We start from the raw sequence: 24,312 nt of genomic DNA, 5'->3' as shown, positions 1-24,312 counted from the left end.
TAACTGCAGCTTTTTAGGTACGGAAACAGCCAAAGCGGCGCTGTGTACTGTCCTAGGTCACCAGCCAGTAAGCAGCAGGGCTGGGATTCAAACCCCGGTCTGTGTGGCATCGAGACTAGGCTGAGCCTCCAGTTCTGACCAGGAGGGAGGAGCAGGTATCCTATTTCCCTTCTGTCATAAAAAGCCATAAAACTAAACAAAATATAGGAGGCAACTCTTTTCAGGCCCTTGGTCAGCAGACATGCGGGGCTGTGAGCCTTGAGAAAGCAAACACATCAAGTGGGACTCACTCACCCTGGATTTCCACCTACAGGTACTGTCCATTCCACGGCTAGGGAGAAGTGGAACCCAGACACAGCCGGGGAACACAGCGTTGGAGTCTGGGGCCTCGAGGCAGCTGGACTTTGTAGACCAGAACAATGGACGGGGGGGGCGGGGGCAGGCTTAGGATCTGCAGGAGGGTTCCCTGGAGTCACTGATCAATGCCAGACTACACGTGCACAGGGGAGGCTCCACAGGGCCTGGGAGAGGAAGGCCACAGGGTAGCTGGGAACTGAGTGGGAGTCCACACAGGGCGAGATGAAGTCCTCATCTGACGGCCAGAGTCAGAGACCTCGCTCAGCACCTCAGACGCACAGCTGAGGCTCCAGGAAGGCCATGCTTCAGGTGTAAGGATACACAAGCCCCAGAGGAAGCACACCTAACCCCACCTTGCAGGGGCGTGCTAAGCTGCTTCAGGCATGGCCAACTCTTTGCGACCCTATGCGCTGTAGCCTGCCAGGCTCCTTTGTCCATGGGATTCTCCGGGTAAGAATAGTGGAGTGGGTTGTCATGCCTGCCTCCCGGGAATCTTCCCGACCCAGGGATTGAACTCGTGTCTCTTTCATCTCCTGTATTGGCAGAAGGGTTCTTTACCACCAGTGCCACCCGGGAAGCCCAATCCCACCTTAACAAAGACTAAAACCAAGCCTCAATGAGGTCAAGCTGATCTTCCAGGAAACTAACTAACTGCCTGTTAGAACTCAGCTCTTTCTCATGTGATATTCTCAAAGCTGCTGCTGCTGCTAAGGCGCTTCAGTCGTGTCCGACTCTGTGCAACCCTGTAGACGGCAGCCCACCAGGCTCCGCCGACCCTGGGATTCTCCAGGCAAGAACACTGGAGTGGGTTGCCATTTCCTTCTCCAGTGCATGAAAGGGAAAAGTGAAAGTGAAGTCGCTCAGTCGTGTCCAACTCTTAGCGACCCCATGGACTGTAGCCTACCAGGCTCCTCTGTCCATGGGATTTTCCAGACAAGAGTACTGGAGTGGGGTGCCATTGCCTTGCAGGACGACACAATCCAGACTCTCAGGAATGTGAGAACCATAATGTCCGGCATACAGTAAAAAAAATGTTTAAGATTAAAAAAAAAAACCAACAAAAACAACAAACAAACAAAAACTATCAGGAAAATGTGACCCCTACAAGGAGAGACAACAGGTCATAGTATCATAGGTCAAGAGATCACATGGATGTCAGTGTTTGCACATTAGAACTATAAAATGGCTATTATGAATATGTTTAAACTTGAAAAGATAATTAAAATGAATGAAAAGATGTGGAATCTCAGCAGAGAAATGGAAACTATAAAGAAGAACCAGATGGAATTTCCAGAACTGAAAAATACAATATTCTTAAATGGAAAACATCACTGAATAAGCTGCAATCAGTGAATCTGAAGACATGAAAACAGGCACTAGAAAGTATTCACACAGAAGCAAAGAGAAGGAGGGGAGGGGACTGGGGAAAAAAAAAAGAATAAAACTTCAGAGATCTGGAAGGCAATAGCAAACAGTTTAACATACACGTAACTAGACTTCCAAAAAGAGAAGAGAGAGGGAGGGAGGGATGGGGAGAGAGAGGGAATATTTGAGAAAATAATGGGAGAAAAATTTCAAAATTTGATAAGAAGTATCAACCCATAGATCCAAGACTCTCTGATATCCAAGCAAAAAGAACACAAAATAAACCGCACCTTGATACATCATAGTTAAATTTTTGAAAACCAAACAGAAAATATTAGAAGTAACTAGGAGTGGGTGAGATGCTTTATATATAGGAGAACAAAGATAAAAAATAATCTCTGAGTTCTCATCAGAAGCAATGCAACGGAATGCGTCAATGCAACAATAAAATGATATCTTTACAGTGCTAAGGCGGGGGGGGAAACCTGTCAACATAGATTTCTATATGCAGCAAAAACATCCTTCAAGAACGAAGGTGAGATAAAGACATTTTCAGACAGATGAAAGCTGAATTTCACCAGCAGACTTGCACTACAAGATATGTTAAAGGAAGTTCTTTAGGCTGAAAAAAATGATATATCAGATGGAGACGTGGATCTAAACAAAGGAGTGAAAAGTGTTGATATTGAGTATATATAAAAGCCCTTTCCCCCCATCTCTTGACTTAAAAAAAATGACTGTTTAAAGCAAAAACAATTGCAATATACTGTAGGGCTGATGACATACGTAGGAGTGAAATGTGTGCCACAGTAACGTGAGGAACCAGAGCAGGAGAAGGGGACACCCTGCTGTCAAGTTCACCTGTCCCCACGAGGAGGCACAGTATTCATTCAAGACAGACTGTGCAGGATAGTAGGTGACCCCCAGAGCAACCACAAATAAGACGAAGCAAGGAGATATGGCCAGGAAGGCAATGGAGGAAATACAGTGGATTACTAGAAAACGTTTTTGACCAATCCCAAAGCAGTCAGGAAAGGCAGGACAAAGAACAAGGACTTCCCTGGTGGTCTGGTGGTTAAGGGTCCGCCTGCCAATACAGAGGACGTGGGTCAGATGCCTGGTCTGGGAGGACCGACCCCACATGCTGCAGGGAGACGAACCCGTGCACAAGCCCTGAGCCCAGGCTCTGGAGCCCTCAAGCCACAGCTAGAGACGCTCACGGGCAGCAACGAAGACCCAGCACAGCCAAACGACAACAACAGCAGCACACAAATAGAAGACAAAAAATCAGAATGGTGGACTCGAAACCAACAATGTAAGAAATTAAAGGGAAATGGACTAAACACTTCAACTGAAAGGCAGAAAATGTCAGGCTGAATTTTTTTTTTTAAAGCAATTATGTGTTGTCTACAAGACATATTTAGAATATAAGACACGGATAGTTCAAAAAAAGAAAAAAAGAAAGAATAGAGGTTATACTTATCAGACAAAGTGAGCTTGGAGAGAATGGAGAGGTGGAGGGGTGACAAGGGGAGCAGGCACCAAGAAGAGGCCACACTCCTTAGTTGTGTACAAGCTTCAGCTTCCAGGAAGCACAGACGGGAAGAGAAGGCGAGAAGCCTGCAGTCAGAGCTGGGGCTTTTAACGCACCTCTCTCAGCTACTGAAATAATCAGCAGTGAGGAATCATTAAGGACCCGGAACAAAGGATCACACTATCAGACACCTCACCCTCACGGACATTCTTAGAGCACGATATTCAACAAAACCAGTGCACACATTCTCTTCAAGTGCACGTGTATTTCACCAATGTAGACATGTGCTGGGCCATAAGAAAAGTCTCAATACATCTCACAGGACTGAAATCATATAGGCTATGTTCTTTGACCTCAAAAGAATTAAAGAAACAAAAAACAATCCCGGAAATTCCCAAATATTTGGACAGTGAGCAGTGTATTTCTAAATAATGCACGGGTCAAAAAAACAAACCACAAAGATTAGGAAATACTTTGACCTGAATGATAAAACACAGCATGTTAAAATTTTGTGAGATGCAGCCAAAGAAGTGTTTAGAGATAATTGTGTAACATTAAGTGCTTATATTGGGAGAAGTGAAAGTGCTAAGTTGCTCAGTCATTTTTTCTGACTCTCTGCAACCCACAGGCTTCTCTGTCCGTGGAATCCTCCAGGCAAGAATACGGGAGTGGGTTGCCGTCTCCCCGGGAGAAGGGGATCTTCCCAACCTAGGGATCAAACCCGGGTCTCCCATATTGCTTTGCACGCATTCTTTTACCATCTGAGCCACCAGCGAAGGCCCACTTATACTAGGAGAGAATGGTTTAAAACCCCTGCCTGTAGCCACCTCACTCTACAGCATTCTAAGACAATACTGTAACAGTATCCTCTTCCTAGAGCGTCAAAGCACTGAGGCTTCAGACACGTGTGACCTGGGGCTGTGTTGGGATAAGCCCCACCTCACCTCACTCCTCCCCGCCCCCAGCTCAGCAGAGCCCACCTCCCTCCTTAAGCACCTCTTATTTTTTCTGCATTTTCCCTACCTGTGTACCAAATAAAATGCACTGCATATGGCAGGCATGCAATGAGTAAAATTAATAGCATTTTAATAAAAGTCTTGGGACTTCCCTGGTGGTCCAGTGGTTAAGACTCTGAGTTCCCCATGCAGGGGGCACAGGTTCAATCCCTGATCAAGGAGCTATAAGATCCCACATGCTGCTCACTGTGGCCGAAAACAAAAAAAACCAAACAAAACAAAACTTCATGGTTGTTTCTGGTTAGAAAATCCATGCTCAGTGCAGGAAAAAAAACAATCAGAATTGTGTAGCACATCACTCTACAGAGATAACCAGGTTGGTACCTGGGTGTTCCTTCAGACGTTTCCTGAGCGCAGACTCACACACTTCTGAACGAAGATGAGCCCATCCCCTCAACACTTATCTAGCGACTTTGTTTTCCACTCCACACCCAGGTAACAACGCTTCAGGGACATGGAGTCACTTTACCGGTTTCTTTTTAAAGCTGCCCACAGCTTACTTAACTAGCCCTCTTACGAACAGTCTGGGGTCGCCTTTATGTTTCATCACGCATACTTCACATCTCTTGTTGAGTACTTGGGGGAGTGTTGCAGCAGAATAAAGTCCTAGGCGTGAAATCACCGGGCCCAAGGATGAGCACAGGTCGTATGTTAATCAGTAGTAGCCTTTATCTTACAAAAGGTTGTGCCTGTTTATATTCTTGCCAGCTATAGACAGGAGTCTTTCAATAAACCTCGTGGGAGTGAATGTGGCTTGTTTGTTCTGAGATGTTTTCCCACAAGTGAGAGGTTCATAAATGTGAAAACCCAAGGCAGGGGGTTGTGGTGGGGGGTGGCGGGGGGCCTGTGGGGGCAGAGCCGGCAGTTCCTGGAGCTTTGGGTGCAGACAGATCTCTGCAGAGAGACCCCACCCGATAGCTCAGCGCTTGCCTCTGCCAAACACAGGTCCCCTAACTAGGTTTACTGAAATTTCACGACATCTTGGGTTTCTCAAAAACACCTTTGAGAAATGTGAACTTTCAATCATTCTCCAAATGCTCAGTTATCGAAATGAGCCCCAAATGACTCTTCGGCTACCAAGCAAACCCAGCGTGAGCTTTTCTAATTTATGTTTGGAAAACTCTACACGAACCTGATTTCTTTACGAAAACAATTTAAGTTAAACAACACTTTTCTTGAACGAGCCTGTCTGCATAAACAAGCTTTGGCACAGTGACAATTATCTAAATTGCTTTGCACGATATTAAGGTGTCGCTTTAGTGTTTTTCAGACCCTCCCGCTGCCATTAAGGCTCTTCTCACTGTGTTTCTTCACGTGTCTTCACCTACCAAGAAGCGCAGGCATGTAAATAAACCTGTGGGTGTGGCCACAAGTAGCGTGGGGCTCATTCTTTAGAAAGAAGTCATACCTAATGGCAGCTGGAGTTCTAGTCTTATAGTATTCTTAAGAGGTAAACACAGAAGGGGAAGGAATTATTTGAATAATTATACTTAAAAAAAAAAACAAAACTTGGATACAAGAAAAGCATACCTTTTATCATAAAGTATCTAGACTATTTTTCCATGCTAACCAAAATGGAATACTGCTATTTAGTCATTTTACTGAAACACTCACACAGCTATTACTATTTCCCCATACTTATCAGAATAAGCGCTCAGTTCTCCTCCTTCAACTTTTGTCATTGATTCCTGGCTGGGAATCTCAGTGGCTTTGAGATTTTAAGTTGGAGACCTAATTGAAAAGCATTTTTTTTCAAAACTTGAGCTTTCTAGGGTGGCATGTATATATTTGTGTGTCGGTATACATGTATATCTGTATGGTGTGTGTGTATCATTTGGGGCCATACGCGTGCAGATTTATATGTTTGGGGGTGCAGGTCTCATGTTGCCTGAGTAAATGAAGCAGAGGTTACTGAGGCTTCCACAGCATTTGAAGTGGGAGGGGGTCAGTACCTCCCATCCCCTCCCTTGCAGTGTGTTTCCTACAGCATCCTTTCTAGCCCTTTATCCTCCTGAAACCTGGCTGGCATCCAAGACCACCCGGGACCACTCCAGGAAAGACCTGGAGAACTGATTTCAATATTTTCTCTCCTGCTGGTAAAATATTTATTGACAGTGTACTGAGCGAGAAGCCTTCCTCTGGTTCAGAAGTTGTCTGCCTACGCGCACGCTGACCTGGGTTGGGGGAACCAAACGAGACTGGAGAAAATAAATAAACAGCAGGTGCACGTTACACAAGAACTCCGGCTTTGAGGGGAACGGCGGGGGGGCACCTCTGGGGCAGAGCACAGAGAAACCACTGAGCCAGAGGACATAAAAGATGAGGGCCAGAAAGTGGTCAGCACTTTGGGCTGCGGACATGTTTTTATTGGCTAATGTTTTCATGGCCATGGTCTTTAGGAGGCAAAAAACCTTATCCCTGCAAAGATGGATTAACTGGAAACTGTTCGGAGCAGAGAGCAACAAACAGAAGTGATGCCGATCCCCTCACTGCTCCCATGACACGGGAGGGCCTGGGAGAGCAGGACGCTGTGGAAGGCTCTAGAAGCGGGGCGGCACCAGGGCACTCACCGTTGATGAGGCCATATTTCTGGGCCAGGAGGGCGGCCTGCAGGCTTTTCCCGCTGCCCGCGGGCCCGCAAAGCAGCACCCTTGGGGTGAACGGGGCATTGGATCGATGGCTGGTTTGGACGTAGGTCAGAGCTGGAACGAGAAGAGGGCAGGATGATAAACCAGGCTCCTACAGAAAGGGAAGCCCACCTCTGCGTGGGCTCTGTTAACAGCAGTAATTATTTCTCTATTTTCAGCCCCGGGGAAACCCTCTGGGCATCTGCCAGGTGACCACAGGGTGAAGCTACGAGGAAGGAATTACCCTTCAGGCCTGGGCACCAAGGCCGGAGGGGACAATGAGAGGCACAGAGGCTGCCCTTGGAGAGCACACCGTCCCAGGATTCCTAACACAGCACAGGGTCAGCGCTGCCCTCACGGTCCGAGGAGGGCTGGGGATGCTGTTGAGGGCTGGTCCTGGGACACAGAAAACACACTAAATATTGGTCTGGGGACTTCTCTGGGGGTCCAGTAATCAAAAGTCCATGCTTCCACTGCAGGGGGGCGTGGGTTCGATCCCTAGTCAGGGAAAGAAGATCTTGCATGCCATGCAGCATGGATGGCCCAACAAACAAACAAAAAATTGTGCTGAGTTGTTTCTCAATTGAATGCAGGCTGACCTTCAGCCTGAGGCCCCGGGACCAGGCCGACCTCCTAGACTCAGACACAAGCTTTGATAAATGCATCAGGCCACGCGGAGGCCTGGCACACGGGGGACTTCTAAAGGACTCCGGAATTGGTGGAGAATAAATTGCAGCCTCACTCCAGTGACACCAACTTTGTCGCGAGTCTCTAAAGAGGACGCGATCAAACAGGTCCTGACGTGGAAAGACGGAGGCCTGGCCCGGGGTGCCCTGGTATTTGAGGAACAAAGACTCAGGGGGACAGGGGCAAGGTGCCTGCACCGTAGGGGGCACTGGATGCCAAAAACTACTGAGCATCAAACCAGGTCGCCTCCCACTCGAGTGTGGAGGGGGCACCACAGCGAGCTGGGCAGGCTGTTAAAGGGCAGCCACTCAGCACCTGGGAGGAGGGGGATGGGCGGGAATAACCCACCTACTGAGGCTGAGGGTGGGTACCTCCACCCCAGTCCCCTTTGCATCAAAAGGGGGTTTCCCTCCCCAACCCCACCTCCTGCCAGGGCAACGGACCATCCCCAGCAGGTGCCAGGGTTCCTGCAGGCAGCGTGGTGAGTCAGCCTCTCACCCAGGATGGAACCCATTCGAAGACAGGAAGGGGTCCCAGGGCACCACCCTGGGACAGGTGGGCAGGATCTGCCAAGCTCATGCTCCTGACATCCAGGGCGCTCCCTGGTCCTACTCACCAGGTGCTGGTAGCACGCCCCCTAGTGGTGATAACCGCAAATGCCTCCAAACATTATCCCCAGGGAAGGAAGGGGACAAAATTGAGAACTACCGGGGTGTGTTCACTGGGCAAATTTTGAAGTCTCAGATCTTTGTGGGATTTTTTTGATTGGATGGTTCACTAGGGATACTACGATTCCTCTCTGTCTTGGAACTAAAGGCCCAGGTAGGTTATCTGTCTTCATGGTCAGGGTGACAACCTGCCAAGCTAAACTCTCTACCAGCCTCATCTGATCTGATCCATGCACCGTCCCCCAAGGGAGGTGCTTTTCTTGTCTGCATTTTGCAGAGTTGGCAGGGATGGGGCCACTCTCCCAAGCCCACTGCCAGAGGTAACACTTTCCACCAGCGAGACCAACCCGGGAGACAGAGATTCCAGCAAGGCTATCTTTACCTCAGACCTTCCAGGAGCCAGCCCATCTGAAGAGCACAAATACTACAGGCAAAGCAGCCTGCTTACAAATGATGCTTAATTTACAGTAAATAACTAAGTTAATTAGAAGTAATGATCCCCCAGACAGTCTCAACATCTAATTATTCTTTTTAAAAATATGTGGTTGCTGGATGCACTGCAGAGAGATTAAAAAAAAACAACACAGAGAATTCTGCATTCCAATTTTCAATTTATCTCTCTGCATTATTAATTAATAATAATTAATATTCAGATGCTCACATTTTTATTTACAATTCCAGGCATGAATTCTTTATGAACGATCATATGAACTTTTAAATTTCATTAAGTAATTTGGAAGTAATTAATGTGTAAATTCAGGATCATGGCATAAGATGAATGTTGTGGCTGTTTATCTTCGGAGTGGAGTGTTTGCTACTAAAGACCCTTCCGAGACGCAAAATCACTGGAAATTTACAAGGCATCTGTAAGCCTGGCATTTTTCAAAGTAGCATCACCCTGCAGACATCCCCCTCTCGCCCACTGACCCCCACCTTGGAGAGCGAGGCTGTGCCGCTCTCTGCTCTCTCGGTAAAGCAAAGACACTCGCTGGCAGTACTAGGGAGCTCAGAACCACCTCCCCACCAAAACTGAATGTCTCTGGAAGAGATTTAAGAGCATATACCAAAAAAGGGCATTGAAAACTGTCAAGTATCTTAAAACCCCTGCAGTGGTATTTTTATCTTCCGAGGCACCCACAGCATTGCACAGAAAGGGCTGACTGGGTGTGAAGCTCAGCAAAACTTTTTTTAAAAAAACCAGGGGAATTCCCTGACCATCCAGTGGTTAGGACCCTGCGTTTTCACTGCAGAGGGCTGGGGTTCAATCCCTGGTCAAGATACTAGGATACCCAAGCCACATGGTACATCTGAAAAAATAAAATAAATAAAAGGAAAAACTAAATTAAAAATAAAAAATGATAACACAGAGGCTTTCAGTTCAGTTCAGTTCAATTCAGTCGCTCAGTCATGTCCGACTCTTTGTGACCCCATTGACTGCAGCACGCCAGGTCTCCCTGTCCATCACCAACTCCTGGAGCTTGCTCAAACTCATGTCCATTGAATCAGTAATGCCATCCAACCATCTCATCCTCTGTTGTCCCCTTCTCGTCCCACCTTCAATCTTCCCCAGCATCAGGGTCTTTTCCAATGAGACAGTTCTTCGAATCAGGTGGCCAAAGTATTGGAGTTTCAGCTTCAGCATCAGTCCTTCCAATGAACATTCAGGACTGATTTCCTTAGTATGGACTAGTTGGATGTCCTTGCTGCCCAAGGGACTCTCAAGAGCTGCTTTAGGAGAGAATTATTCTAATTTCCTTGTCTTTCAGGACTGGATGTTGAATCATGATGACAGCAGTGCCTGACACTCACTGAGCCATTGCTCTGCACCAGCCCCTGGGCTCACAGCTGTGATGCCTGCTTCGCAGGATCTCACACAGCGCAGCCTCACCTAAGTCTGTGAGGAAGGATCCATCTTTGTGCCCATTTTTGGGATGACAAAACTGAGGCCCAGAGAGATTACCAGAGTTGCCACAGATGGCACAGCTGATGTGTGGTAGGGCTGAGGCTCATTCACATGTCACCTGGCCCTGAGGTCTCAATGGTCAGATCCCCGGCCTTTAAACAGGCCTGTTTCAGCCACTTTCTGGGAAACTGCTGTGAACATCTGTTACTGCTCCCGAGGCAGGGCTGTGCCTGGCATTGGGCTCCTTTCCCTCTCCTCAATGGGCTCAGGACACCTGACGTGTATTGCTTTTTTTTTGTTTGTTTGTTTTCTTGTGGCAGTGGTGGGTTTGGTTTGTATGTTTGTTTAATTTTTATTAATTTTCTCTTTCTCCTCCCTGATCCTCAGAGCAAGATTTCTTCTTTTTTCTTTTAAAGGCTTTTTATGTGAACCTTTTTAAAAAATTTATTTGTATATTTATTAAATATTTATTTATTTAACTTGGCTGCTCCAGGTCTTAGTTGCAGCATGTGAGATCTAGTTCCCTGCCCAGGGATCACACCCGGGCCCCCTGTGCTGGAAGGCAAAGTCCCGACCACCAGACCACCAGGGAAGCCCCAGGGCAAGCCTGCATGCTCCCTGCCCTCCCACCCCGCCCCCCGCCTCTCCCTGCTCCACTGTCAAGCCCGATGACCACTCAGGGTGTCGAGTGTCAGCCCACAGTCTCTGATGGGGACACTCTTGGGGACCTCACACTTGTTTCTGGGCAGGGACCCTGGACCACCCACGACTTGACTCCCAGGCACATCCGGACGCTGCCAGATGAAGTGACGTGGGGACGAGACAGGTGGAGGGGCCGTCTGGGTTTACCCTGGTAGAAGACGTCCACGCAGGGCTGGTCGGCGTTGATGACCTTCAGGATCTTGGGGTATGAGGGCAGGATCCTGACGATGTTCCTGTGATACTCCAGCAGCTTCCGCGCCGTCTCCCCCTCGGAGATGCCTGGGGGCACCATCAGTCGGTTCTGGATTTCTGACTCGGGGGGCCAGTCGAAGGTGGTGTGATAGATCTCTGCCAGAGAGAGGGACGCAGTTAGAGTCACCTGCCCGTTGGAAGCAGAGCCTGCAGGTCCCAGGGATGCTGGTCCGCCCACCGGGTCCGCCCACCCCAGAGGTGGCTTCAGCCTGCTCCCCCGTTGCATGATGAGGATGCTAGGGGCGAGGGGAAGGGTGGCGGTGACTTTCTAAGCGCTCACTCTGTGCCAGGCACCCACCCACAAGCTCTCTGCCTTCTCACGGAGATCGGATCACAAGGCGGGGCTTGGTGCTCTCAGCCTCAAGTCCAGGTGAGAACACGGAGCCTCAGACACTGGGCAACTCCTCCCACGTCCCACGGCTACAAGGGGGCAGGGACCACAAACCTCGGTCTGTCTGCTCCCCAAGCTGAGAGGGGGTGCTCCGTGAGGAGTAGGGGCTGTGATTAGGATCTGAGACCTCTGAGATCCCTTGGGGCGGGCGGATGCAGGAGGAGACTGCCATACCTCCAGTCTGAGGGTCGATCCTCTTCCCCAAGTTTCTCTCAATCAGGACGGTGTCTGGAGCGCTCAGCACGACTGGGCAAAGAAGGAAAGAAGCCAAACCAGACACAGTGGGCAGAGGGACACTAAAACAACCTCCATCCCCATCAACCCCTTAAGAAAGATGTCAGAACACAGACACGGAATCTCAGGACAGAGGTCGCCCACATGTGAACACTGCCTGCCGACCGCCTTCAGGGCCACCAATAACTGTGACATTCCTGTACAGAAGGCTTTTGCCACATTTGGGATTATTTCCTACAGAGAGCTTCTCAGTGGTTTCCAGTTTCCAGTGGTTTCTCAGAGTTTCCTGTGGTTGAGATGGGGGGCTTCCTGAAACAGGGAATCCCCAGGGTCAGAGCGAAACCCTAGGTTCCTAAGCACAAGCCCCGAATGCATTTAGCTCTTGGAGAACTCGGCTGTGTGGTCCTCCTGGTTCCTGCCAGGTCACAGGCCCATCAACCCCCCTCCTGGATGGTGGCGACGGGGCTGAGGGTGGGCATGGGGAGCCGCTGACACAGCAGAGGGTAGGCATTCACTCTTGGGGTTTGCAGCTCTGGTGGGTGGGGCTACTCACTGACGTGTCTCGGGGAGATGCCGAGGGTCTGGATTGTCAGAGCCTGCTCCCGAGTCTCAGGGATGCCGTCCAGAATCCAGCCCTAGAAAGAGGATGTGGAAAGAGGCTCACCTGTTTACTTTTTCAGATTTTGGGTGGGTGGAATTATTAGAAAAAGAATATTGAGGCTTCCTTGGTGGTCCAGTGGCTAAGATCCAGTGCTCCCAATGCAGGGGACCCAGGATTGATCCCCGGTCAGGGAACTAAGATCCCACATGTCACCAACTAAAGACCCACAGGCTTCCACAAAGACCCAGCACATTTAAATAAATAAAGAATATTAAAAAAAAAAAAAAGGAATATCATATCATACCTTTCTAGAAAGACTGGAACTTCTAAGACAAGAGAAAATAAATGTTTCTGATAGCTGCATCAACCTTACTTAACAATCACTCTCATAACATCACTTCCCTTCTGAACCTGACGTTTGTGATGACAGTCACAATGTCGAGATCTTCTGTCCTGATTTTTTTCCATCCCATGTTATAACCACACTGCATTTTTTTCACATTGACCCACCTCTTCACTGGTCACATAACGTCCCACCGGTGAGCTGTCTTACTTATTGAACTATGCCCCATGACTGGACATTTCACCCACTGACCATTCGCACCGTTATAAATAACATCACAAGGAACATCTTTGTGTTGTGGCTCTTTCTACATTTTGGATTATTTCCCAAAGACAGCTTCTCTATCTGAGAAGCAAGGAGCCATCCTGAGAGGCAAGGAGCCATCAGGGGCAAAACAAAAGCCCACAAGTCCTGGACGAACAGAGCATTAGGAGGCCTGAGTTCAAGTTTCTGTTCCTAGTGAACTTGTTTTAGGGCTGAACTTCCTCAGGCATCTTCTTGGATCAGCTGGGGAACACACGATTGCTGCACACTATGTGGAAAATACTACAGAGTTGAAACAATAATGCTTGTCGCTGATTGATACCACCAACCCACAACTAGCCACTGTTAACACTTTGGTGTATCTCCTTCCAGGCTTCACATATGGATATCTTTTTTTCCCGGTTGGGGGTGGGGAAGGCAGTGGAGGGAGAAAAATCACACTGTACATACTATTTTGTAATCTGTTCTTTTCACATAGTGAGAATACTTCATGCACATTTTCCCACATCACAGAATTCTCCTCTCTTGGGAGTTTTCGCAGCTGCCAAGCATTGCATGAATTGACCTGCCAAATGCTAACGAATCATATACTGCTGCTCATTTAGTTTCATTCCATTACTTTAAAAAAAACAAGAAACTATTTATTAGGGACTTTCTAGTGGTCCAGTAGTTAAGACTCCAGCTTCCACTGCAGGGGGTATAGGCTCAATCCCTGGTCAGGGAACTAAGATCCCACATGCATTTCAGTATGGCTCCCTGCAAAGAAAAAACCCTGATAAATTTCTAAAAGTTGATACCTTCTTTTATCATTTTTGATACATTTTGCCACATCATGCTACAAACTTGCCCATCAGTTTCTGAACCCAATGGCAGATTACCTGTTTAGTTTCCCTGCATCTTGGTCACTGTCAGGCTCTATCTCAGGGAAAATCTGTCCAGCAACATAGCATAGCATTGCTCTTTTAATTTGCATCTCTTTGAGCACTAATGAGGTTCAATATTTTTTCCATGTGTGCATTGGTTATTTGAAATTTCACTTTTCCAAAATGTCCATTCATGTCATCTATTCACTCTGCCCTTGGGGTTTTATCCTCTTATTTGTTCACAAGAACTCTTTACATATTAAGAATATTAACTTATTTTGGCAACTGCTACCAGAGACTCCTTGAGGCAAACAAAGCTATCAACATTTTCCACAGTTTGGCTTTGGCCTTTTAATTTTGTGTATGTGTTTTTTAACACATAAGTTTACAGCCAAATCAATCAGTGCTTTTTTCTTCAGATTCTGGTGTTGAGTGGATGTATAAAAAGGCCCTTGTCACTGAAAAAGCTGGTAAATATTCACCTGCATTTAAACTGTGTTCTCTTAACAGTTTAATTCTTTACCCTGAAATAGTATATTTAATAGAGCCACTTTTTTTTTTTTCAAAAATGATGTGGGCCTGACCTAATCTATTTTTATGTGGATTTCCAACTATCCCGGGGTCATCTATGAAACAGCCATCTTCTTCCCTCTGTTGGTTTAGTCGCTAAGTCATGTCTGACTCTTGTGACCCCATGGATAGCTGGCCAGGCTCCTCTGTCCATGGGATTCTCCAGGCAAGAATACTAGAGTGGGTTGCCATTTCCTTCTCCAGGGGATCTTCCAGACCCAGGAATTAAACCTGCGTCTCCTGCATTGCCAGTGTATTCTTTATGAACTGAGCTGCAAGGGAAGCCCCTCTTCCCTCTAAATATCAAAATTTTTTTAACACAGTCTACATGCTGGTGTGATGTTGGTTCTGGCATCTTTCTTCCTATAGACTCTTGTGTCAGACTCACACTGTCTAACTTACTGTTGTTTCATAATTTATTGTTCTATCTAGTAGGAGATGCTCCTCCTTCATTTCCTTTTTTAAAAAAAAATTTGTTCCTCCAGGTAGACAGAAGACTATTTTGTTAAGTTCCAAACATATAAATTCTACAAGGTTGGGAATGACATTAAATATAGAGATTAATTTATAGAGGATGGACACTTTTACAATATCAAGTCAAAACATCTCCCTGGGAATTCCCTGGTAGTACAGTGGTTAGGACGCAGGGCTAACTCTCTCTGACAGGGCTCCAGGTTCGATTCCTAGTCAGGGAACTAAGATTCTGCAAGTCACGTGACAAAAAAAATTATCTTCCCATTTGTTTATGTTGTTTTTCTCTTTTTCTGATGTCCCCCAACAATATCCACATTAAACAATTTCTACAGTCTTTTCAAATCCCTTGAATCTAGAGTTATACATGCATCTCAGTTTCTCAGTCATATCCAGCTCTTGTGACCCAGTGGACTGTAGCCCACCAGGATTCTCTGTCCATGGGATTTCCCAGGCAAGAACACTGGAGTGGGTTGCCATTTCCTTCTCCAGGGGATCTTCTTTACCACTGAGCCACCTGGGAAGCCCTCACATATATACTACTTAATGCCTTCAACGTGATGGTCAGGTAAAGCAAGATTTGGAAGAGTGAAATAAAGCCACAGATTATCTCAGGCCTCCATTCCTTTCGGGGATGTACAGTAAAAAAGCATAGCTTTATTCATTTACCAGGCAAGGGGGGACATAGCGGGCTCCTGCCTCAAAACACTGGGTCCCCCTTAGATCTGCAGTGAGAGGCATCAGGCAATCCCAAGCGGATGCTCAGGTTTCTGAGGCTGGCTCCCAGAAGGGGGCTCCCCCCTGCCATAGGCCCCGCCCTCTCAGCAATTATAAGAACTTGGTTGCTTTAAGGTGAAAGGATGGACTGATGGGATAAACTCAGACCTAAGGTCACTTGCAACTCACAACACCCAATGTGTAGAACACCATGTGGTTGAGGGCAAGGAATGCCTTTCTTTAAAAAAAGGAGGAGGGGTCACATTTCTTCAATATTGAAATATTAAGGCTCCAATAGCCTCAACTGACAGTTAAAAAAGAGCTAAACAAATTTACAGAGTAAAGAGTGTTGGAAAAATCAGGCACGCTTTCATTAATTTCTTAAATTATGCAGGAGAACACGCAGCCACGGAGGCCCTGGATTCTAGAACTAATGAAGCAAAAGTGCAAAAAAAAAAGCCCCAGATTTTTAACAGCCTTTTGCTCCCTCAAGTCCTTGTTATAGCCAAGTGTTGGCTGCAGCTCTTAAAAAAAGCAAACACCTACATATGTCAGCACCCCTAAAGGAACCAGGAGGTGTGGGCTCTGAAACCCGCCCCCCCTCAACTTACAGTTCTGGAAGCCGAACCAAAATGTTCTGAACTTTGGCTACAATCAGACCCCTTCATTTGTTCCATATCTAGAAGGAGCCCACTGACCACTTCCAGGACCGGGGCGGGTAATTCTGTTTCAAATCCCGGTTTTGAAGCTGAAAGGAGGGTGGAACTCCGCCTTTGCTCAGTACCGAGAAAGACCTCCGCTTTTAATATTGCATTACTGAGCAATCATTATAATCTCACCCATAAATTTGCAGCTGATATCAGTATGTGGTCCAAAGCTTTTAGAACTATTCAGGGAAACAGCTCTCGCTGACTGGAGAAAGCGGGCCTTCCAATTACACAGGGAAAGTGCAGCAAAGTGAGGAACATCTTCCTAATTAGCTGGCCTCGCTCGTGCGTCATCCTGGTGCGGACGTGACATTTAAGGAGGGAGAAGGCGGGGGGCTCGAAGCAAATCCCAGGCCACCTTGGCTCTCCAGGTCTATGCTGTCAGACTCAGGGAGATGGTCCAATCACCCAAGGTGCAAAGAAACGAGGTCCCTGGAGGACACACCTCCTTCCCCTTCCCCATCAACCTTACATCTTAGCATTCAGACCTCAGCCTGCATGCTGCTTCCTCAGAAAGGCCTTCTCTGACGAGCCAGTCTTAAGGAGTCACCCAGTCACTCTATGACATGATCTGTTGCCCTCTTAGGGCGGCACCCACACCCCACTAGTGCAGCCATGGAGACCCTTTGTCCCCGCCTCAGCTCGCCTGGGAAGGAAGGCTACAGTGACCAAGGCCTCTACATCAGGGAATGTGGGTCGAGAAGCGTCCTCGAGATGGGAGTCCCAGGCTTACTGCCTGGAACAGATCTTTCCCACAGCTCTTCCCCACTCCCCGCTTTTTAAAACTACTTATTCATTTGGCTGTGCCAGGTCTTAGTTGCTGTGTGTAGGATCTGCCATCTTTGTTGTGGCACGCGGGGCCTTTAGTTGTGCAAATGGTGATTTTACTTGTGGCGTATGAGCTCTCAGGTGTGTTATGTGGGATCTAGTTCCCTGCCCAGGGGTCAGACTCGGGGGGAGCGCAGAGTCTTAGCCACTGGACCACCAGGGAAGTCCCCCAGAGCGCCTCCCTTTGTAGAGGTTACTCGCAACTGCCTGGTGGCAAATGGAGCACACTTTCAAGGGGAAACAGCAGTTCTGGTTGAGAGCAAGCTACTGGCCGCAAACTCTGGCAAAGCAGGAAATCATCCATCAGTCAGCAGCATCCGTGCCCCGCCGCGATGGGATGCAGGCGAGCTGCGTCGTGAGGGTCGTGGGTCTGACTTCCAGGAGCGACTGGATGCCGAGGTAGCAGTCAGTCCCTAATTAGAATACGTTATCCATCTTCCTGACACTTCAGTGAAATGTCTCTTCTGCTGCTCCGGAGCCGCAGCTTTGTTCAGAGCAGGCTAATTGATATTCCGAGGCCTTCGCTCGCCATACCCCCGTGGCTCGCTTCTGTTTTATCACACATCAAAAAGGCCGTATGCTCAGGGCACTCCTGCACAGGCACAGAGCTGGAGGTCTGCACAGCTGCGAGGGGTTCGGTATCAGAGGAGGGACAAGCACCGAGCAGATGTCACAGATGGAAAAAAAAAAAAGGGAAGCAAAGCAGCCCGCCAGCCCAGGGAACGTGGCTGGGCCCCCGCAGAGCGCGGCCCACTCTGTGTGAACACTGGCCTCTCCTGCCCTCCTGACTATTATTAAAGCGCAATTAGCAACTTCACACCACAGGACTCTTGCTCTCTGAGCCCTCAGCCTGTTTGATGTGGTGCCCTTGTCTCCTCCCCTCTCCTCCAAAGACCAGAGTCGGGGCACTCTCCTGGGTTCTCTGGAGGACGCCCTGACTCCAGCTCCCAGCTCTGACTGCAGGCTCCGGAGGCTCTATCCCAGGCGTTCCCTGGAGCCGGAGGCTGATTCCTTGAGGTCCCAGGGAGGCAATCTGAGGCTGAAGGTTTGGGTCTGATCAATCAGATCACTCAGCTCAAAGTCTGAACTGGGGACATGTCACAAGATGCCTCGTAGGCCTGCCACCTCCCTCACTTTTTTCTGGTGAAATGTTGTACAGTTTCCCACTATCTAGAAGAGGGGGAAAAGGAGATTTTGATCAGCCAGAAAAGAAATGCATATTAGAAGATCCAGTTTGGGCAACTTATGTGTTTCAAGACAACTGTAAGGAAGATGAGAGTATTTTGATGGTTACAAAAAAGCTGACATCACGTTGAGCCAGTACTGGTTCCTCTGGTTCAGACAGAAACGTGCCAGTCTTGGCCTGCTGTGGCATCTTAGGACACCTTCCATATTCAACTCATCTGAGAGATGACTAGCGGGATGTTTGACTTTGAAGTTCAATCTCAAACAATAGGCAATACCTGCCGGCGCTCCAGACTGGCACACCATGGACTGGAACTCGTCTGCACGCTGGCTCGGCCACCCCACGAGGCTTTGCCCAGCTGTCTTCAGTGCCTGTGCTCAGACAGGCTGAGGCCTGCGGGAATGGTGTTTCCAAGTAACCGACGGAGCCGGGTTCCACCCGTGTTGGCAAATCAGTGACACGCGCCTGATGGTTTCTAAACAAACACGAATCTGGGAAAATTCGTACTCCTGGGTCCTTCTGGTTAAAAGCCACTGATCTCCAGGGTGTTGAAATTTGGTAAAACACAGATGTGAATGTTTAAGAGGTTTTTGTTGTTGTTTTTCAGTCGCTAAGCCATTTCTGACTCTTTGCAACCCCGTGGACTGCACCACACTAGGCTCCTCTGTCCTCCACTGTCTCCTGGAGTTTGCTCAAATACATGTCCATTGAGTCAGTGATGCTATCTAACCTTCTCATCCTCTGCCACCTCCTTCTCCTTTTGCCTTCAATGTTTCCCAGCATCAGGGTCTTTTCCATTGAGTCAGCTCTTCACATCAGGTGTCCAAAGTACTGGAGTTTCAGCTTCAGCATCAGTCCTTCCAATGAATATTCAGGACTGATTTCCTTTAGGATGGACTGGTTTAATCTCCCCACTGTCCACCTTTCAACACCTCTGGGCCTTGCTCTCCTTCTCTGCAAAATGGGGACACTAACAACCATCTACCCCACGGCTGCCAGGATGACTAAATGAGAACTACAAACAAACAACAACAAAACAAGCATAGTGTCTGGCCATGAAGAAACAGCCCAGTCTATGTTAACTAGTTTTATTAGTGTCATTATAATTCTGACCAAGGCGAACTCTGTTCTTTCCCTCTGCCCCCTTTCAAGAAGGCATCCCACTTAGGACTGTAGAAATTAATATAAAGAATTCATTTAAAAAGACAATCTCAGGGATTTCCCTGGTGGTCTGGTGGTTAAGAATCTGCCTTGCAATGCAGGGGATTCACGTTTGATCCCTGGACCAGGAGCAAGGATCCCGCATGCCGCTGGGCAACTAAGCCCGCACGCACCGCAGCTAGAGAACGCCTGTCTGCCACAACAAAGGCCAAGCAGAGCCAAAATAAATAAAATAAAGTAAATGAGAAGGCAATCTCTTGGAAAGAGCAGTCACTGGCATTCTGGATATGAACTAAGAAAAGCTTTCTAATTAACAAAGACTTGGGAAAAACACGTTTCGCTGAAAGCGAGAGAGTCTAGTGAATTGTGGCCTACTACAGACCCGCTCCCGCTGGTCTTCTGTTTGCCAGAGCCTCACTGGGGGCCTCCCAGGGGAGCTTGCACCCCTGAAATCACAGTCAGGAGCCAGCATGTGGGAAAGGGCCCATCCTTTCACCTGTCCGTCCATCCATTCAGCCACTAGTGTATTTATTCACCACTGCGTGCAGAACACTGTGTTTTCATACCAAAAACTTCAGAAGCCCTCGGTTGGGGACTTGTCCGCTAGGCAGCCCTGGGGGTGATCGGTCACTGGTCCATTTAACTACCTACCCCCAGTCTGGCTGACCCAACTCTGGTCACTTAGGGCTCTTTTCTAATTGGTTGGTTGATTGTGCAAGGCACTGAACGTCACCTATAAAATAAGAGGATTTGGACCAGGGAACTTCTAGCAAAGACAATTATGCTCTAACAAAGACATTTTGAGAGTAAACAGCCCGCTGTTCATAATTATGCAGGGAAAATAGGCATCAACCAGGAAGAGGGACTGTCCTGCCTCTGAGGGTCTTTGCATATGAAAACATCATAATTTACTTGCAACCCTGCAGCCTGATTCTCCTCTGAAATTCTGCCAGCTCCCCAAAATCATGAAAAGAAGAGGAAAATCCCCACCAGGCAGTGGGGGCAGAGCTTGGGGGGGGTCACAATTGTCAGGTCTGATCAACACCTGAAATGACTCCTCTCCCAGGGCATTCCAAGGACACCCTGAAGGCCAAGTGCTGGGTCTAAGCTGGGTGTGCGTGTCCGCCTAGAGCTCCTGGCCTCATTCTCAGAAGCTGCAAGCCCGGACTCCACGGACCCCAGATGGTTCCTCGGACCTCACCTCTCTCTCCATTCCAAATCCACTGATCCAGGTGCAGCTCAGAGCCAAGCAGCCAGCCCCTTGATTTCCACCTCCTTCTCGAGCTGCAGTCGCTCCCCCTTGTCCTGGGACCCCCACACCCACCCTTGGGGCAGGGAAAGCACTGGCCCCAGGCAGAGTCGTGGCCACATCTGGGCTCTAAGCCTGTAGCCTTGTGCTCATGAACTACCTAAGACCTGAGTCTCAGCATCCTCCACTATAAAATGGGGGCAGTCAGACCCCCTAAAAGAAAGTCCCTGCAATGACTGCGTCAGATTATTGATGAGAAGCGGGGATGATGGAGCAGGCTCCTGGGACACGGGGGCCTTTCTCCCCTCTAAGAACAACCTGCGGTGCAGAAGCACATGCATTTCCACAACACCGAGAGAGGCCGCGTCTCCACGCGGGTGACTACAAGGCTGCCCTTTCAGGCCCCGAGAGGCGGGCAGGACTCTGGGGGACGCTCTGGGCCCCATCTCCACCGGGAGCAGCTGCCGTGGGGGAAGCCACCGCGGGTCACTTTCCTCTGTCCCACTGTCCCTGGCATGTCTGTGTCACTTCCTTGGGCAACTTGGGCCCTTTCCAGCCTCCAGCACCCACCAAGCTCTTCAGGCCCCAGGACGAGGGGGAGAGCGCGCCAGCTCGAGGGAGGGGTGGGAGTCGAGGGGCTGGCTGCCTGGCTCTGAGCCGCGCCTGGAACAGTGGATCTGGAGAGGAGAGAGAGGCAAGGTCTGAGGAGTCGCCTGGGGTCCCGCCGCCCCTCACTCCCTCTCCCAGGCGGAACCGCCTTCTTCCTCGGGCTCAGTCCCCAGGGACATTCACTCTCAACCCGCGAGGAAGCCCAGACCACTTTCCACCCCTTCCTAAGCTCATCTCAACTCAGGCCCGTGGTCTTCTGCTGCCAGAGACTAGGCCCTAGGGTGCTGCTCCAGGAAAAACCCAAGCTGACCAAGTGTCGGAAGGAGAACGCGACAGGGCCTGCTTCAGAGAGGGAGACTTCGTCAGCTGAGAGACTAGTGACTGCCACACAGCCTCAGCAAGTCAAAAGCACACTGAAAAACATATGCACATACGCTCTGGTATTCTAACCAATATGCTTCTTTATAATTAACATTATTAGCGTGTCCTCTGCTGTGCTCAGTTGCTCAGTTGTGTCCGACTCTTGGAGACTCACTGGACTGTAGCCCGCCAGGTCCCTCTGTCCGTGGGACTTCTCAGGCAAGAACACTGGAGTGGTTGCCAGTACTATGTATAATTCAAATTGGAGGTAGTTAATATGTTACGGATTATAGCTCAAAATCAGTCACTTTAGTTTCTGCAATTCTTTCAAAGCCCACTGAAGGACAGTATTGAGCCAGCTGGGACCCTGGACACCCCCTTACCAGCCGTAACAATTTATCTGCAAAGTGGGGATAATGCTGACATTATCAGCAGCATCACCCTGGTGTTCAGGGTGAGGTGCCCTGATGAGCGGGAACTGCCGGCTAGAGGTCTGGCTGATGGCAGGTACTGAACGGAAGACGGCAGCTGGCACCGCTTCCAGCCTTGGGCACACGCCATGCTTTTCTGGGTTGACCCCTGACCGGAAAACTAAGTCACACCAAGAGCTTGGCACTGGGGGACTGAGGGTGCCCCTCCTGGGGGCCGTTTCCAGCTCTCGGGGTGGGGCAGGCCTCCTGCTGCGGCCTCTGGATCCATCATCCAGTCAAGGGCGACGTGGTCGGTGGTCCCAAGTCCTTTCCTGTCTCTAGTACCACTGGGCCCCTCCAGAGCTCTCTGGGGCTAGAATGTCGGGCTCTGCCCCGTGTTGCAGGCATCTCTTCTTCCTCCCCGACGGCAGTGAGAGGGGTCCTGAGAGCGTCGCAGGACCTGCGGCCCACACAGCACCCGGACACTGCTGCTCAGCATGCAGACAAGTGGGCCACACATGCCACGAACCAGCCTGACATCACACCACAAAGGGTCCAGAAAGACCCACAAGCAAGGGACCCACGAGGAGATACTCACTGAGCTCCGCCCGTACACACCCTGGCCCCCAGAGCCTTGCTGCACGGGGATGCAGGCCGGAAGTTTTCGGAGTGGAGTTCAGGCCCGCCCTCGGAGGCCCCGCCCTCCTGGCTGTGTCTGGAGGAGAGGAACATACGGCCCCTGGCCTCAGTAAAGCTGTGGATCAATAAACCCACACTCCTCAGAGGCCGCGGGTGACATCTACCAACCCGCGAGCATCAGAACAACGGCAGGAAAATTCTGCGTTCCCTCTGTTGGAGGACAGGAGCCCGGTAATTAATGCCAGCCCAATGACACCGCCAGGAGAAATAAAACAAACAGCGGGTGGTTCTGCCGACCAGAATCGGGCTCCTCCGCTCCGACAGCATTTCCACTATAAAATACGGACTCCCGTTATGGGCAGGGAAGCATAAATCTGAGAGCAAACAGGAAAAAATAAACAAGACTCTAGAAACCTGCCAAGTAAATTTTAAACTTTTGGTCCACAGTCAAAAGTATGCGGGACTTCCCTGGTGGTCCGGTGGTTAAAGCTTCGCCTTCCAATGCAGGGAGCATGAGTTCCATCGCCGGAGCGGAGAAGCTAAGATCCCACACGTCTCTTGGCCAGAAAACCAAAACATAAAACAGAAGCAATACTATAACAAACTCAATAGAGACTTTTAAAACGATCCACATCAAATTTTAAAAAACCTTTAAAAAACGTATGCTTCAGCATCACCTCCTTTCTCATGAAATAACTGAATATCTCCAGTATATTGAATGAGATTAAAAAGAAGAATCCGCCTGCAATGCAGGAGACTCCGGTTCGATTCCTGGGTTGGGAAGATCTGCTGGAGAAGGCATAGGTTACCCACTCCAGTACACTTGGGCTTCCCTTGTGGCTCAGCTGGTAAAGAATCTGCCCGCAATGCGGGAGACCTGGGTTCGATCCCTGGATCAGGAAGATCCCCTGGAGAAGGGAAAGGCTACCCACTCCAGTATTCTGGCCTGGAGAATTCCATGGACTGTATAGTCCATGGGGTTGCAAAGAGTCGGTCACAACTGAGCGAATTTCACTTTCAAAAAGAAGTTAACCTATGAATGCAAAGGCTCGCTTTGAGTTTTCTGTAAAGGAAAGGCCTCCACCCGGCATTGGTCATTGGGGGTGGGGAGCGACCCCCCCTTCCAGTCTGCCTTGCGGATTTTCTCCCCAACTTAGGAAGCTGGGGGCGTGGTCAGAGGTTTGCCTTTGGCGATGTCACTTCAGTTTAAGGAGGGAGATGACGTGGAGCAGACACTGAACTTGCTGGACATCCGTCTGGAAGAGCAAGTGGTTCCTCCTCCAGGCAACACACGTGTCCTTCCTTTACATTAGCAGTGGGTTTGGGTGCTGCAGCTTCCTGCCCTGCACAGCAGGAGGAATCAGTGCTAAAGGCCTACCTGCACTGCTAGCGCCGGCCCGTGAAAGCGGGCACCGGCTCCTTCATTCTGTTGTCCCCCATGGGACCGAGGATGGTCCCTGCCACACAGTAGTGCCCAGGAGTCTTGGGTGTAGAAACCTCGCAGGATGGTCGTCCAGACCTCACGAGTGTGGCAGTGACTCTCCCCCAGCGTGTGCAGGGAAAGGCTGGTGAACCGCAATCTGTACCTTCATCCTGAT

At 49.2% G+C, this 24,312-nt stretch overlaps 1 protein-coding gene across 6 annotated transcripts in view; it reads right to left on the bottom strand.

Moving 5' to 3' along the window:
* Positions 1-24,312, bottom strand: part of AK8 (adenylate kinase 8) — a 134,466-nt gene that overhangs the window by 77,308 nt on the left and 32,846 nt on the right. For 4 of the 6 annotated variants that reach the window (XM_081590795.1, XM_081590800.1, XM_081590797.1 and 1 more), the window contains 4 exons: positions 12,290-12,371; positions 11,677-11,748; positions 11,007-11,207; positions 6,843-6,974 (listed from right to left, as the gene is read on the bottom strand). In XM_081590795.1, coding sequence (XP_081446921.1) covers positions 6,843-6,974; positions 11,007-11,207; positions 11,677-11,748; positions 12,290-12,371 — 487 coding nt within the window. Of the gene's footprint in view, positions 1-6,842; positions 6,975-11,006; positions 11,208-11,676; positions 11,749-12,289; positions 12,372-16,404; positions 16,784-24,312 lie in introns of those variants that run through there. The other 2 variants (XM_081590801.1, XM_081590796.1) reach the window with 2 other exon arrangements.

Source organism: Giraffa tippelskirchi, chromosome 4, assembly GCF_054371585.1.
Source record: "Giraffa tippelskirchi isolate mGirTip1 chromosome 4, T2T-mGirTip1v1.2.pri, whole genome shotgun sequence".
NCBI classification, from domain to species: domain Eukaryota; kingdom Metazoa; phylum Chordata; class Mammalia; order Artiodactyla; family Giraffidae; genus Giraffa; species Giraffa tippelskirchi.
This window is presented reverse-complemented; position numbering and strand designations above follow the sequence as displayed.